The sequence below is a fragment of the Saccopteryx leptura genome, unplaced genomic scaffold (genome assembly GCF_036850995.1).
Source record: "Saccopteryx leptura isolate mSacLep1 unplaced genomic scaffold, mSacLep1_pri_phased_curated manual_scaffold_56, whole genome shotgun sequence".
In the NCBI taxonomy this organism is placed as follows: Eukaryota; Metazoa; Chordata; class Mammalia; order Chiroptera; family Emballonuridae; genus Saccopteryx; species Saccopteryx leptura.
This window is the reverse complement of record NW_027095738.1, coordinates 58257-74965: the sequence shown is the minus strand read 5'-3', so window position 1 is coordinate 74965 and position 16709 is coordinate 58257. Positions and strand designations below refer to the sequence as shown.

General features: G+C 38.3%; 1 protein-coding gene across 2 annotated transcripts in view; it reads left to right on the top strand.

Annotated features, from left to right (window-relative positions):
- LOC136387056 (tudor domain-containing protein 7-like) overlaps positions 1-16709 on the top strand; it is an 83337-nt gene that overhangs the window by 11558 nt on the left and 55070 nt on the right. The window contains exons 2-6 of one of the 2 annotated variants that reach the window (XM_066358118.1): positions 4061-4273; positions 7337-7478; positions 9640-9844; positions 13405-13478; positions 15968-16185. In XM_066358118.1, the coding sequence (XP_066214215.1) occupies positions 4067-4273; positions 7337-7478; positions 9640-9844; positions 13405-13478; positions 15968-16185 (846 nt within the window). In that variant the 5' untranslated portion in view covers positions 4061-4066. The remainder of the gene's footprint in view (positions 1-4060; positions 4274-7336; positions 7479-9639; positions 9845-13404; positions 13479-15967; positions 16186-16709) is intronic. The other variant, XM_066358119.1, reaches the window with a different exon arrangement.

The following is a 16709-nucleotide window of genomic DNA, read 5'->3' as shown; positions in this document are numbered from 1 at the left end:
TCCTTATACGAAGGTTTTCAACTACAAATTCAGTTTCTCTGATAGATACAGGGATATTAAGATTATCCATTTCTTCTTGGATAAGCTTTTAAATTTGTGTGTTTCAATTAATGTATCTAATTTATTGGCATAACTTGATCATAATATTCTCTTTTAAATGTCTATAGGATTGTTATGTCTTCCTGATAAACTGATGGCCCCCTTTTCAATCCCATTATTGGCAATTTATGTGTTCTTTTCCTTGATTAATCTGCCTGGAAGTTTATCAGTTTTGTTGTTTTAAAAAAATGAGTTTTGTTTTCATTTTTTTCTCTATTTTTTTTCTATTTTATTATAGATCTGTTTCATCACTTCAATATTTATTTTGCTCTCATGTTTATTATTTCCTTCCTCTACTTACATAATTTGCTCTTTTTTCTCAACAGTGTAGACTAGATCAGTGATTTAATAGTGATTTAGTGATTTAGATCAGATACTCTGTTCTAGTATAACTGTATAATGCTGTAAATTTTTCTGTAAATACTGCTTTTACTACAACAAGTAAATTTTTATATATGGTGTCTTCATTTGTTTAAAAATATGTTCTGACTTGGAGGAGCCTTCCTCTTTGATTCTTGGTTAATTTTTAAAGTGTATCATTAAATTTGCCTATATATATTGATGTTATTGATACCTAATTTAACTTTGTTCTGGTTGTAATATACCCTTTGTGTAATTTCAGGTATTCTAAATTGGTCAAGGATTGTTTTAAGTTTCAGGATATATTCCATCTTGATGAATGTACCATATGCTCTTGAATGTGTATTCTGTCATTGGAGTGGAGCATTCTATAAATGTCAATTAGATTGGTTTGGTTGATAGAGTTGTTCAGCTCTTCCATATCCTTACTGATATTTTGTTTACTGGCTCTACCAGTTACTGAGAAAGGAGTTGTGAAGTTTCCAACCATAACTATGAATCTGTCTATTCATTCTTTGAGCTTTATTGGTTTTGCTTCATGTGTTTTGAAGTTCGGGTGTTAGGTGCAGTCTCACTTAGGATGGTTATGTGTTCCTGATGAATTAACTCCTTAATTATTGTATAATGTCTCTCTTTATCCCTGCCAATATTTCTTGTTCTGATAGTATACTGATAATATAGTCGTGTATTAGCATGGTATATATTTTTCTGTCTTTTTTACTTTTAACCTTTAAAACCCTTTTTTATTAACCTTTTTTGGTTAATGTATTTATATATAAATGGGTTTGTTTATATAGCCACTCTACCAATCTTTAACTTTTTATTGTCATATTTTGGCCATTTACACTTAATATAACTATTGGTATGGTTGGTTTTAAATCTACTCTTTTGCTAGCTGTTTTCTAATTGCCCTATCTATTCTTTGTTGTTGTTGTTTTCCTTTTGCTCTCATCTTTGTTATTTCCTTCCTAATTTTATTTTTATTTTTGCCTGCTTTTTTTATTGAATTTTTTACTGTTTTATCTTTACTACTGGTTTATTAGTTTTACCTCTTAAAAAAATTTAGTGATGCCTGACCAGGTAGTGGCACAGTGGATAGAGCGTCAGACTAGGATGCGGAGGACCAGGTTTGAACCCCAAGGTTGCCAGCTTGAGCACAGGCTCACCAGCTTGAGCCCAAGGTCGCTGGCTTGAGCAAGGGCTCACTGGCTCACCTGGAGCCCTCTGGTCAAGGCACATATGAGAAAGCAATCAATGAACAACTAAACTGCTGCAACGAGGAATTGATGCTTCTTATCTCTCTCCCTTCCTATCTGTCTGTCCCTTTCTGTCCCTCTCTCTGTCTCTGTCAAAAAAAATTAGTGGTTGCCATATTGTTCACAATTTACATCTTTATCACATTCCACTTTCAAATAATATTATACTACTTTATGTACAGCATAAGAACCTTCCAGTGGCATACTCTTAGCTCTCCTCTCTCACTCGCTGAGCTATTATTGTACACTTTACTTTCACATAATTATGCACCCCACGTGAGGCAACTTTTTGATGATGGACATTGTCTGTATGTTGATTGTGGTGATGATGAGTGCATAAGTGTGTATATTTTTCAAAACTCAATAAATGTTACACATAAGATTGAATTTTATTTTATGTAAATTACACCTAAATGAAAGATTTTTCTATGTATAAATACGTATGTATATACATGTGTATGTGTCTGTCTATCTACCTACAGAGAGAATAAAAATATAGATCCAATATAGGGCTTCCCTAGACTGTGGTATTAATGAAATGTTGGTGTTGGTGGTGACAATTTGAAAAAAGTTAATGTCTAGTGAAAGGAAGTACAAGATGAATACTTAGGTTATTTGCCACTTAAAACTTGCTGTCATTCGAGTATTATTTATAATGAAAAGTACCCACATTGAGCTGATATTTTGTCTCCTTTCTCAAAAGGACAAATGAGAAAATTGATAGAATTTTCTGCTGTCCAATATGGTATCTAATAGCTATATTTAATTTAAATTAAATTAAAATCCAGTTCCTTAGTCATGTTGGCCACATTTCAAGTGCTTATTAGTAGTTCATGTGGGTATTGGCTACCACATTGGACTGCACAGATATAAAGCATTTTTGTCATTACAGAAATTCTTTTGGATAGCACTGTTGAAGAAAAATATAACAAGTTATCCATGGCTTACCTTTCTCCTTCATTTAATAAATGACTAATGTCATTTTCCAAATGTACCTTCATTCTGCTTACCATTAGTGTAAAGAAAATTTGAGTGGTTAATTTTGAAACATAACTATTACTGATCAATGAAAATTCTTAGCCAGGGTCCTCATGGAATTCCTAGGTACCAAAATTCAGTAGTCACCTTCTTTCCTCTCACTTGACTTGTCTGCTGCTGTGACACTTTTGAACATGCATTCTCCTTGGTTCTTTCCACTTGTTTTTCTGACACCGTGATTCTACCTTTTCTACTTCCATTTCTTTGGTCCCTTTCACTCAGTCTTTTATAGGTCCTTTTTCCTCTGCCCATTCTTTAAATGACAGTTGTCTACAGAGGTCAATCCTTTACTTTGTTTTTGGCTCCCTAGTCACCAGATACCATGTGGTATTGCTGAAGGCCAGCAATCTATAATGAGGTCAGGCCTCTAACTAAAGTTCCTGGTAAGTATATCTCTGTGGCTGCCCTGTGAGCATCCCCAGTACCTCTGTCCAAAATTAAGTTACTTTCTTCCTTTATTGCAAACCCATCTCAGTGTGGGTCATTACTATCCAAATGCTTCTGCAATAGGAACCTCCCTCATCATCTAAACCAGTTGATCAATTTTAGTTGATTTCACTTCCTAATTATCTCTCCAGTTGATTTTTTTGTTTATTCCCAAGGCCCTGTTCTTAGGTCCTTTAACATTTCTAAGTATTCTTAGAAGTCATTATTAGTTTTTCTCCTTCTAATCTCTCTTCCCTGCTACTGAATAATGCCATTCCTAAAATCCCCACCCCCATTTAAAATCCCTCCAAAGTCGTGCATTACTTTTGGCAAAAATGCAAATGCATTAGCGGAATGTGATAATCTCTTCTGGTTTGCCTATTCCGTCCTCTCCCATCCCTATCTTTCAGTCCTTAGCTTGGAGTCTTTGTTCAGCCATGTCCAGCCACTTAACTGCCTGGAATTCTCAGAACCAACCACGTGCTTCTCTCTTACCACTGTGCCTTTTGCACTTTCTGTTCCCTTTACCTGCGTCTATTACCTCTTCCAATCTACACCCCCCCACACACACACACCCTTTTCCTCCTTGCCTGGCTGATTTCCTCTCGTTCTTTAGGTTTCCATTTGGGGTTCCCCTCATCTGGAAACATTCCCTGATATCTTCCGTCTGCAGGCTAGTCTTCATGCCTTTCTGACTTCCCCTGTGGTCTCATAATATTCTGTGCATTTCTCTACCCTAGCAGTTACTGCTCTGCATTGTGATAGGACAGAAACTATCCAGTAACCATTGATGGAATACTCTAACAAGTGTGAGCTCTGGGAATCGACCTGAATTCACAGGCTAATGAATCATCTCACAGTAATCTATTGTGCTCTTGTAGGTGAAGATGCTGGAAGCAGATCTGGTTTCAAAAATGCTGCGAGCTGTCCTGCAGTCTCATAAGAACGGAGTAGCATTGCCTCGGCTGCAGGGAGAGTACAGATCCTTGACCGGAGACTGGATCCCCTTCAAGCAGTTAGGTTACCCTACACTGGAAGCCTATCTGAGAAGCGTGCCAACAGTTGTCAGGATCGAGACCAGTAGGTCTGGTGAGGTAAGGAGGTACTTGTGTGCGTCAGAAAAGTCAGACCAATCCTTCATTGCCTGCCCAGCACTTTCAGTCTCCTACCTGTGACAGAAGTCTGAGTGCTTTGGGATTGGTAGTGACAGAGACCAGCATCCACACACAGCCGCCCAGATTCTGGCTACTTCGGTTAACCCCTCAGATTCTTTCCGTGTAAAAATAAGATGTTAACCACATTAAATAAGAAGTTTTAAAATTAAAATTTACCCAGCCTCAACATCCAAACATTAACTGTACTGGAGACCCTAACTGCCCAAATATTACCCCCTCCACTACTACCCTGCTGCAGCTGTTTCCCCAGGCGACGAACCCTTTGAGCAGTGCGAATGCTCATGTACGTCCTCGTGCTTCCTGACCATCCAGAGTAAGATCGTACAAAATTTTTATTTTAAAAATGTGTAAGGCAACATTAAAAAAAGGCAAATATATGTTCTTCTTGTTTCCATAAATTGGTTATCAAACAAACATGATTTTAAGTTAATAAAACTGGAACTGGAATTAATTTTTTTTTTTTTTTTTTAAAACCCACTCCCGGGGTCAGCAAGCATGAAAAAAATTCACTACTCAAAGTGCTAATGACCTCCTGTTACCAAACTAACAAACCCGTTTAAATTCTCATCGTTAGACCTCACTCATATCTATTCCTGCTGTCCCTACTCGGTCATTTAGCATTGGATTGTTAAAGGGCCCTCCCTACTGCTCTCCCTGTCTTTAGTCTTGTCTCTCTAGTCTTGTCTTGCCTTCACGCCAGTATGATCGTGTTGTTCTATAAGTTCAAATGCTTTAGTTTCTCTAGAATAATATTATATATTCATATTTATATTCTCTGGAGGAATATTTTTGAATAACATGGGGACCTTGTTGTTATCAAGTAAAATTTTTATTGTCCTTACCCTGCGACCCAGGAGGTGCACTTCTTGGTATCTGCCCAAGGTACAGTATGAAAGATATGGATTAAAATCGTCACCCGGAAGACAAGCAAGAACACCCACCCCCAAAACAGTATATTTTTCTGGGTATATTTACATATATAGAACAAGTATGAAGTATTTCTCACCAAAATTTATAGTAGTTTCTCTTCTGCTTGCAGTGAGTAGGGGAGGCAGTGGGTGGTGGAGGGAACAGGGGCCCAGAATCAGGAGAATGGTCTAAAAGGGGAGCTTCGCCTAAGCTGTAATAATTTTTATAAGAGCAAGTATAAGTTAGTTAAATATTATATTAATAATAAAGCTTTCGGCCCTGGCCGGTTGGCTCAGCGGTAGAGCGTCAGCCTAGTGTGTGGAGGACCCAGGTTCAATTCCCGGCCAGGGCACACAGGAGAAGCGCCCATTTGCTTCTCTACCCCTCCGCCTCGCTTTCCTCTCTGTCTCTCTCTTCCCCTCCCGCAGCCAAGGCTCCATTGGAGCAAAGATGGCCCGGGCGCTGGGGATGGCTCTGTGGCCTCTGCCTCAGGCGCTAGAGTGGCTCTGGTCACAACATGGCGACGCCCAGGATGGGCAGAGTATCGCCCCCTGGTGGGCAGAGCTTCGCCCCTGGTGGGCGTGCCGGGTGGATCCCGGTCGGGCGCATGCGGGAGTCTGTCTGACTGTCTCTCCCTGTTTCCAGCTTCAGAAAAATGAAAAAAAAAAAAAATAAAGCTTCTTCAGCTTAAATCCCAGAGAGATTTAAGCCGTCCTTTTGGTCCACTGGGCACCTGGTGATACATCCAACGTACCACTTGACAGTGTTTTCTAGCCAGTCTCTTTGTTTCTCTCTTTTTCCTTCATACGTTTCTTGAAGATGAGATACTGGTTTTCATCCCGAATAGTTAGTTGGTGCTTAATAAATGTGTTGAATGTCTGAATGATAAAATGATAAAATGTCTGAATGAATTAATAAATTAATAATACTTCATATAGTTACTAAACTAGAATTTACTCTTTATTTTCTTATTTTGGACATTTTTAATGTTCCCAGATTTTTACTATTAATAGCCCCTATTGCACATATTTGGGTATGTAACTTTTTCTTCTTTTGAATTTTTGTAATATATTTTCTGGGCTAGAAATACTGAGCCAAAGAATAGAAACATGTTTTGGCTTGTTTTTGCTTTCCTGCTCCTCATTTCAACTTAGAATCAAAGACTTACAGGCTAGATGGGGCTTTAGAGATCATCTAGTCCTAATAGTTTACATACGTTTTTCAGATATTTTTCAAATATTGTATGTGTCACACCAATTTTTTTTAAAAGATGGAAAGCTGAGTTGTTGTGCTTTAAGCAGGAGAAGAGGGTCCCAGCCTCTGCTTGCCCTGCCTGACCTTCGCACCCTTGCCACTGTGAGGCTCTGAGGCACCTCCGTGAAACCCTATGGTTCCATTGAACAGTTGGAAAACCCCAGATGTAAACCCTGTTTTATAGCTGCAAATACTGAGATTAAGGAGGTAAATTGATTCGTCCTAAATCGCCCAACTAATCTATGCAGTGGCAAGACAAGAGTTAGTGGTCTTTGAAAGGTAATGCAACATAGCAGTTATGAGAACTTACTTTGGATTCAAAGACATAGCCTAGCTATGTGACATGGGAGGTTGCTAACTTACTTGAGCCTCTATTTTCCCATTGTATAAAACAGAATAAAACTTATCTTACAGATTATATGAGATAATATGTGTAGTTTACAGGTCTGGTTTGGTTTATTTGTTAATCCCATAGTACCTAGTGCCCTATAGTTACTTAATAAATACCTGTTTAAGGAATAAATGAAATTTTCAATTTAAGCAAAGAATATAATTCCATGTGGTAAACTGTACTTGATTTCTCTGTAGAGAGTATCATTTTGCTCTAACGTCAGAGAGAGAGGCACAAATATTTTCATACAGCTTGATTTGGGACATGTAAACTCATTAAAATCCACTTTTAAAAATTGGCCTCTGTTTTCGGTGGGACACTTGAATCTATGTAAGCACAATAAATTTAAATCAATTAAAAAAAATTGGCCTCTAAGCACCGGTGTACCTGAGAAATGTCTCTCCTCTCACTTTGCCTTTCCTGGGCAGATCACCTGTTACGCTGTGGCCTGCACAGAAACTGCGAGAATCGCTCAGCTTGTGGCTCGTCAGAGAAGTTCTAAAAGGAAAACTGGACGGAAGGTTAACTGTCAGATGAGGGTCAAGAAAACCCTGCCATTTTTCCTAGAAGGTAAGATCTTTTGACATGCTAAAACATTTTAAGCCTATTTATGAATACACTGACATATGGAATTATGTGGAATTATGGAAATATTGCTTGTATGCATGATAAACACTTATATTTGTTAACATTCATATGTCAACAGTGAAATCCTGAAGCTAGTATTTACATTTGAAATTAAATGAATATGGTAAGCATGACTTACTAAATGCAATCCTTACTCAATATGAAATATCTCAGAGTAGATTTTAATTTTTTAATCTTTTTAAATTATCTTTTTAATTTAAAATATTTTTTTTTTTTTTTTTTTTTTTTTGTATTCTGAAGCTGGAAACGGGGATAGACAGTCAGACAGACCCCCGCATGCGCCCGACCGGGATCCACCCGGCATGCCCACCAGGGGCGACGCTCTGCCCACCAGGGGGCGATGCTCTGCCTACCAGGGGGCGATGCTCTGCCCCTCCGGGGCATCGCTCTGCCTCGACCAGAGCCACTCTAGCACCTGGGGCAGAGGCCAAGGAGCCATCCCCAGTGCCCGGGCCATCTTTGCTCCAATGGAGCCTTGGCTGCGGGAGGGGAAGAGAGAGACAGAGAGGAAGGAGGGGGGGGTGGAGAAGCAAATGGGCGCTTCTCCTATGTGCCCTGGCCAGGAATCGAACCCGGGTCCCCCGCACGCCAGGCCGACGCTCTACCGCTGAGCCAACCAGCCAGGGCCAATTTAAAATATTTTAATTACCTTTTAGGTTATTTGAGGGAAAACCTCATCCAGAGTGTTGGATGAACCAAGAACCTATAATTGTAGGTCTTATTTAGCAAATATTGTCTTTTAATATAAATCCTCTATTTAAAAAACAAAATAGCCCTGGCCGGTTGGCTCAGCGGTAGAGCGTCGGCCTAGCGTGCGGAGGACCTGGGTTCGATTCCCGGCCAGGGCACACAGGAGAAGCGCCCATTTGCTTCTCCACCCCTCTGCCGCGCCTTCCTCTCTGTCTCTCTCTTCCCCTCCTGCAGCCAAGGCTCCACTGGAGCAAAGATGACCCGGGCGCTGGGGATGGCTCCTTTGCCTCTGCCCCAGGCGCTAGAGTGGCTCTGGTCGCAACATGGCGATGCCCAGGATGGGCAGAGCATCGCCCCCTGGTGGGCAGAGCGTCGCCCCTGGTGGGCGTGCCGGGTGGATCCCGGTCGGGCGCATGCGGGAGTCTGTCTGACTGTCTCTCCCTGTTTCCAGCTTCAGAAAAATGCAAAAAAAAAAACAAAAAAAAAAAAAACAAATGTGAATTATACAATACACAAAGGTGTTATATAGGTACCTCAGCCTGTGTTTACTAAACACTTGTCTCAGGGAGTTTACAATCGGTTCTAAAACCAAACTCTCAAGAAATAGTGCAGTGATAATAGAAAAGAGTAAATGCCTGTACTACCCAGCCATAAGAAATGATGACCTATTGCTTTTACGACAATATGGATAAACCTTGAGAACATTATACATACTGAGTGAAATAAGTAAATCAGAAAAACATAAGAACTATATGATTTCACACATAGATGGGATATAGAACTGAGACTCATGGACATAGATAAAAGTGAAGTGGCTACCAGGGGGAAGAGGTTTGGGGAAGGGAAGTAAAGAGGGGCAAATATATGGTGATGGAAAATGATCTGACTTTGGGTGATGGTCACACAAAGCAATCCACAGTTAAAATGCTATAGAGATGTTTACTTGAAACCTATGTACTCTTATTGATTAATGTCACCTCATTAAATATAATTTTCATAAAAAAAATGCCTAAATGCCACAGCAAGCATTTCAGGTGAGTGAAAATGGCAATGGAGGGCTTTATGATGCAGAGGAGACTTGAACCTTGAGTGGAAGAGCTTAAATTGATGGAGAAGAGATGGGAGGACTGAGACAGGGTGGAGTGTGCTGCATTGTAAGAATGTGGGGTGGCCGCCGCTGGTATGTTAGTTGGTAAGTAGAGGTAAGGTAACTGGCTAGTCTCACCAATCTACTCTTCCCCTACTGACCAACACTCACATAGCAACTTTCTCATGTCCTTACACACTGCTCTGAGAGTAGAGACCCATAGAAAACATCTGGACAGGGAAGTGACATAATGAAACTAGAGCTTGGGAAGCTAATTGGTTCCATTCTGTATGTCTGACTTCATAGGAAAACCAAAAGCAACTCTCAGACAACCAGGATTTTCTTCAGATTTGTCTATCAGCAAAAAGCCTAATTTAGCACTGTCAAGAGACAGAGGAAACTCGCTTGGAGTTAAGTCTGATGCTGAAATACCGCCTTATGCATTACATACAAATGTTGGAAGCGAAGTATTCAGAGATGTTCCAATGCAGAGGCATGTGATCAACAACAGGTATTTGCACTTTGCCTGGCTAAAAAGAGATGTGTAGTGAACCCAGGGTAATAAAAGTTAAAAAATGTATGTTCAGGGTAAGAAAAAATGCTTTCTGTTTTATCTACTGTAAGTTCAAGTGTAGTAGAGAAATGCAGCGTTACTAGTAAGTCTGCTTTTCTGGGCTGCATGATTGTTACTCTCTGAACAGCTCCATTTCATATTTTCTCCACATTTTTGGTTGCCTTTCCTTGTGAAGTTCATTTTAAGAACTCTCCCAAGTTGTTCTAAGGTGCTATTTCAGCATAATTTACAACTTTTTTGAAAACCTTTCTTATAATTAATTTTGTAAGTTTTAAATAAAATCTGATTGATTCGCACACTCTACTGTGCTCCAGTGCTCGATCCATAATAATACAGTAAGGTAATACACCTGTGCGTCAGAACACTGCGCTGGCGATAATCACACAGCCTTGAAGTCTTAGTTTGGCTGCTGCTGTTCACAAGCCAGGGGAAATTAGTGAAATGATTGTATCTTTTGGGGCTGTGGTGTCCTCATTTCGCCAATAAAATGTTAACAAGGTCATCTCAAATTTCTTTTCTGGCTTTAAATTTTATGGTTGTATGAAGTCACTCGGGTAAGCAAACTACAACCCATAGGCCAAATCTAGCCCATTGCCTGTTTTCTGTAAAGAAAGTGTTATAGGAACACAGCTACATTCCGTTGTTTCTACAGCGTCTGTGGTAGCTTTTGCATAGCGGCAGAGTTGAGGAGTGGTGCAGAGAGAGTATGGCCTGGGAAGTCTGGAGTATCGACTAAAGGACCCTTCACACAAAAAGTTGGCCTACTCCTGATACAGACGCGTCAGTATGACTTTGTCCCGTCGGTTTGTGCTTTTACAAAACAAATTTTGTTGTATCAAATTTCTTTAATTTAATGTTAAAAATTCCATTTTGTGTAAGTTCCTCCCACACACATAGTTCTCCCCCACATACAGGTACCCTCCCACCTCAGTAATAGAATATTTAGAAATAATTTTTAAAGTTAGGTAAAAGGGTCTTAATTTTTTTGTATTTTGGTTTTTTTTATAAAGTAACCCTTAAATATTTGCCATAATGGTGTCTATTTATAAAGTAACCCTTAAATATTTGCCATAATGATGTTTTTGGTTATTATAATTTTGATAAGGTCTAGAAAGTAAATACATAATTAAAAGTTGGATCTTGATCCAGAGCATTGGTTGGGTTCAGTGTATGACTGAGGTATGATTGTCACCTCTAGTTGCATGCCTAAGTTTCAAATTTCAAAGTCCTATTTTTTAATTGGATCTATAAAATGATAGCAAAATCAAGTCCTGGACTGTGGGGTCACGGGAGCATTCTCGACCCCATGATCGGTGTCTCCCACCCCTCACTTGGTGTCACTCGGCAGTCCAGTAAGTGCCTTCTGTCCCTGCAGGTAGCACCAGCAGTGATTGAGTGTGGGTAGGGTGTGTGTGTGGGGGTGCTGCCAGCAGCCTAAATAGTGCTGCCAGCACCCAAGTTGGTGCTCTCTGACTTGCAGCCCAGTGTGCTTTACCACTCCCACCTGGACGCACCAGATTCGGCTCCCATGGGCAGCATCTGCAGAAACCAGGCAGGAGCCCCAGCAGCAACAGGTGAATGTACCACACCAGAATAGTATCATAAGGGCCCTTAAACTAAGTTATCAATGGAACTGCGTCCTGTAAAAGTGGGTCAGGGGCTATGTGCTAAACCCAAACAGGGTAACTACCTGCTAAAATAAGACATTTAAATATGATCAACAGTCTCCTAACATATGTCCTAAAGTCCAGGATACCAAAAAAAAAAAAAAAAAAAAAATCATTGCACCAAGAAGCAGGAAAATGACAACTTGAGTGAGAATAGATAATCAACAGGCACACACAGCAAAATGAATCAAATGTTAGAATTATCTGACAAGGATTTTAAGGCAGCTGTCATAAAAGTATTTCCACGAGCAAGGGCAAGGATTTTCAAAAAAAATGAAAATAAAAGAAAATTCGCCAAAGAAATAGAACATAGAGAAAAAGAACCAAATGTAAAGCACAGTATGGAAAAATGCAACACCAAAATAAAAAATGCTCTGGATAAGCTCAGTAGCAGGATGAATGTGACAGAGGAAAGAATCAGTAAACTTGAAGATAGAACAATAGTTTATCTTGAATGAGTATTTGAAGGCATAATGGCTGAAAATATCTCAGATTTGGCTAAGGACACCTTATGATTAAATTTCTGAAAACTAAAGACAAAGAAAACATCTTGAAAACAGCCAGAGAGAAATAGCATATCTCCTATAGGGGAATACCAGTTTTAATGACAGTGGATTTCTTATCCACAACCATGGAGGAAGAAAGTGACATGATTTTCTAGTACTGAAAGGAAATAAAAGAACTGTCAGCCACAAAGTTTATATCATTTTATTCCTACAACATTCACTCTTCCTTGTATGTACCAAGCACTGCCCTAGGCACTGGGAACACAGGTAATTAAGACACTTGGAGTCTAGTGAGGAAGACAGACATGAATACAAATTATTTCTGTCTCTACATGTGGTTTGTTTATTTGTGCTATTTGGAAGAATCTTGCTCTATATACAATATAATTCATATAAAAATTATTTTTGTGGAAGTATGAGGTGGGAAATCTGTTTATTTTTTTCTAAGTAATTTGAGCAATCCCCGCTCTTGTTTGAAATGCCACCTTTGTCATGTGCTAACATATAATGTAAATTGAGTGTTTCATAGCTCTCTACGACTTTCATGTATCTGTCCAACTATTTTAAATGTAACATTATAATACATTTTAATATATGGTGATGCAAATCCTTCATGTTTTTGGTTATATTCCAAAATAGTCTTTGTGTTCAACTGCTTATTTTTTGCAAGATTTTTGTTGTTTTTAATTTTGTTTTGTTTTGGTTTTGGTTTTTTTTAGTTTATTATTTCATGCATTTAATACTTAAATAGTTCCTTAAAGGTGATTAATTGGAAATCTGACCTCCAAGTTCTTTTACAGTCCTAGTTTAAATTTAGTTTTTAATACATCTTCTGTGGGTGTCTATGAAACATGAAAGCTCAAATGAGGTATATTTTTATTTCAGCTCATTTTGAAATATTTTAATGACTAGTTTTACTGTTCAGTGCCACAGATACTTTTTTTCTTTTATTTATTTATTTTTTAATTTTTTTTACAGGGACAGAGAGAGAGTCAGAGAGAGGGATAGTCAGGGACAGACAGACAGGAACGGAGAGAGATGAGAAGCATCAATCATCAGTTTTTCATTGCAAGACCTTAGTTGTTCATTGCTTTCTCATATGTGCCTTGACCGCGGGCCTTCAGCAGACCGAGTAACCCCTTGCTCGAGCCAGCGACCTTGGGTCCAACCTGGTGAGCTTTTGCTCAAACCAGATGAGCTCGCACTCAAGCTGGCGACCTCGGGGTCTCGAAGCCACAGAGACTTTAATGAAAAGTGTAGTGTTTAAAACTTGGTATAGACTTTGCTATTTAAATTTTAATTTATTATTTTTTTTATACCTTAGGTTTATCCCAAAAGCATCCCTTCTACCACCTTTTCAGATGCATCTCTCAAGACCCTCTATTAAGGAAATGAGTGGTATGTTTCCTAAACATTAATTTCATGATACATTTTGGATTCTGGAGCCTCAGAGCCCCAGGAAAACTCTAGGGGTGGCTTGTGATATTTGCTCTCACTTTCTCCTGCTTGGAATATATCTCTTCTGCTCTTTAGTAATTTCTTTGAGTTGTGAATTAAAGTGATGTAAAGAGAAGATAGACCTTCCTCACACCAGACCTATTCTGTTTCAATTCCACGTGTCACCTGTAGAGGTATTGTGTCCCTTGTCACCCTCTCACCCATTAAGGGTAAGATTTAAAGTGCATCAATATGGACCTAAACTCATACAATCAGATACTCTGTCATTCAAAAGCTGGGACCCTAAACGGTGTGCAGGGACTACTAAGCATTTAAATAGGAATGTAAATCATTCCTCGGGTTATAAAATTCAAAAGGGGCTATTAAGAAAAGAATTGGAGACAAAATATAAAGTCAAAGACTCTAAAGATTAGAAATGTACCTACTTGCCATCTGTCATCTTGTCTCCTCCACTGACCGAACCATGGAGTGTAAATCCCCTGCTAATAAGCTCTACCTGAGGGCCATGATGTTTTCAGAATTAGTACTTATGTTGCATGAAATTCAAATATGATTTTAAAGGACTTGCTGCTTTAAGTGTGATTCTTACTGAATTGATATAACTTTTTCCATAAGAACACATCTCCAGTATTTCTTATAGAAATTAATTAAACAATATGATTTTTGTTTATGTCAATTACTTTTATAAACGCGTTTTCCGAAACATGGGCTACTCATTAAACTTGTATACCTGTTAGAGGTTGTAAATCCTTTTAAATCAGAACAAACGTTTCTGTGGAACCAAAGGGACTTACTCAAGAGGACTGCAGTTCACCTGGCAGCTGATACGCGTCTTTTGTTTTCTTAACAGACCTTTTGGAGTTTATAACCCGAGGAATCATTTATATTCATATATTTAGATGCTTAGTGGTCATTGCACACAGTTTAGGTCCCAGCTTTGAAATGGTGAAGTATCTGAAACTATTTTTTGAGTTTAAGTTTCATATTTATGTATTTTATATCTTACCCTCTAACGAGTGAGAGGGGATAAGGGACACGAGTAGCTTGTGTGCACACTTACACACAGCCTCTTATACCTGCCCACTGCAGGTAGGATTTAGGAAGTAGACTACTTTCTTGACTTGTAACAAAAGGTGCAGCAGCGTAGGTGACTCCCTAGGCCCCAGGAGCGGGTGCATTTGCAGACTCCAACTCTGCCTCGGCTGCCCACAGTCTCTCTTTAAGTGGGTCTGGCCAGTTCTGAGAAACTCATCTTTTTTCTGGTATTTTTATATCATGATTTGAGAAGAACTTAAATAAATTAGCTCTGCCTCCAGTAGGAGTTTTAGATGGGCATCCTGGGCCCTTTGGTTCACCGAGCCAAACAGTCTCAGCAAGGTGAGGTCTCGCACCGTGCTGGGTAAAGCAGTCCACGTCCGGCTGTCCTCAAGGAGCAGCTCGCCTTTCACTTTCCGGCTTCCTCAGAGGCCAGTGTCCCCAAACTGGCCTGTGTGTCTGTAAAGGGCTGTTTAAAATAAAGTTAAAATTGTTGAGTGCCCGCAGAAATCCTGTATGATTAAAAACATGAACATATTTTGCTTGTAATTGGTATTTTTTAAAATACTCTAATCTGTATTTCAGTGAAATTTAGAAGATATTTGGAATGCATTTCATAGTTCTTAAACTACCAAGACTGTCAGCTGTCGTGAACACTTCAATTTTTTCATTGTCTTAGGATATTAAGTCAGGCACTCTGAATTTTAAATAAAAAATGAATAAGAATGCTAGTCAACACTTTGTCAGTATTCACTTAGAAGGATAAATGATATGAATTGGGAAAATAAAAAATCATTAGTTGTTATCTGTGGGTTCAAACCTTTTATTTATATTTATAAACTAAGGCTAGGATGATGATTATAAATGGATCATTTTTTGAACTGTGTGTTGTTAAATTTTTTTTTCATTAATAAAGGGGAAAATTGATCACATGTTAAACCTGGACAATTTATTACTTTTTATAAAATGTTCTTTGATCCTTCTATTAAGTCATTGTCCCTCATGCCTTGTGGAATATAGTTTTAAATTCAGCATTGCATATAAACCATTATTGTCTAAAATTTATCCTTTCTTAGTTGCAGTTAGAAAATTAAATAGAATTTCATTATTCTTTATGAAGCAAAATTATTCTGTTGTTTAAATTAAATGAAGTACCCTTGCAAAATAAAGGGGCCAGATTCTCTCTTTGGGGCCTGTTGACCCTGCTGGTTACTTCCGGGTTAAAACTTGAAATGCAGTTGTCACGGTCCTGCTTTGCCTAATGCTGCTCCCCCGTAAGTCCCTTGACTTCCACAAGCCTGAAGTTTAACAAAGCCTAAAGACACAATTATTAGGTGATGGGGATAATCTAATTTAAGCATTTTGGTTAATTATATCATTTTTTTAATTTAAAGATAACTTAATTCAGACTGTTGAAAAACCAAATGTCATGCCTCCTGCCTCTTACACTTATAAAATGGATGAGGTTCAAAACCGCATAAAGGAAATGCTAAACAAGCATAACAATGGCATTTGGATGTCCAAGATTCCACATTTTTACAAAGAGTTATATAAAGAAGAACTTAATCAAGGAATTTTACAACAGTTTGAGCACTGGCCACATGTCTGCACAGTATGTTTCTCCTTATTCTCCCTCCTGATGCCACCTCTACTTTACGAGTCGGGTTATTAGTCATAGCACCTTGTATCCAGAAGCACTTTACATAATGTTGCTTCATTAATCTTTATCTCTGAGGTTAACACATATCTGTTCTTATTTATAGAACAAGCATGTTAAGGGTCAAGGACTGTGTCTGTTATAATTGCTGTTTTATATATTTTGTTTTAAATTACTTTTTATGTATTTAATATATGATAATAGGTACACCATTTTGTATTGCACTGCTACCAATAGATACTGATAGCTTTTCCATTTTAATAATGAACTTACTGGTAATAAAGCTTTTTTTATTAGCCTCAAATTGTATATGCTTGTTTCTAAGCATTTTTAAAGATATTCAGCTGAACAAATTTTAGTTATTTTGTTATATATATCATATTACTAATATAACCAATATAACTATTAGTATATATAATAATTAATATATAATATATAACTATTAATATAGCCAATATATACCTAAATATATATTTATT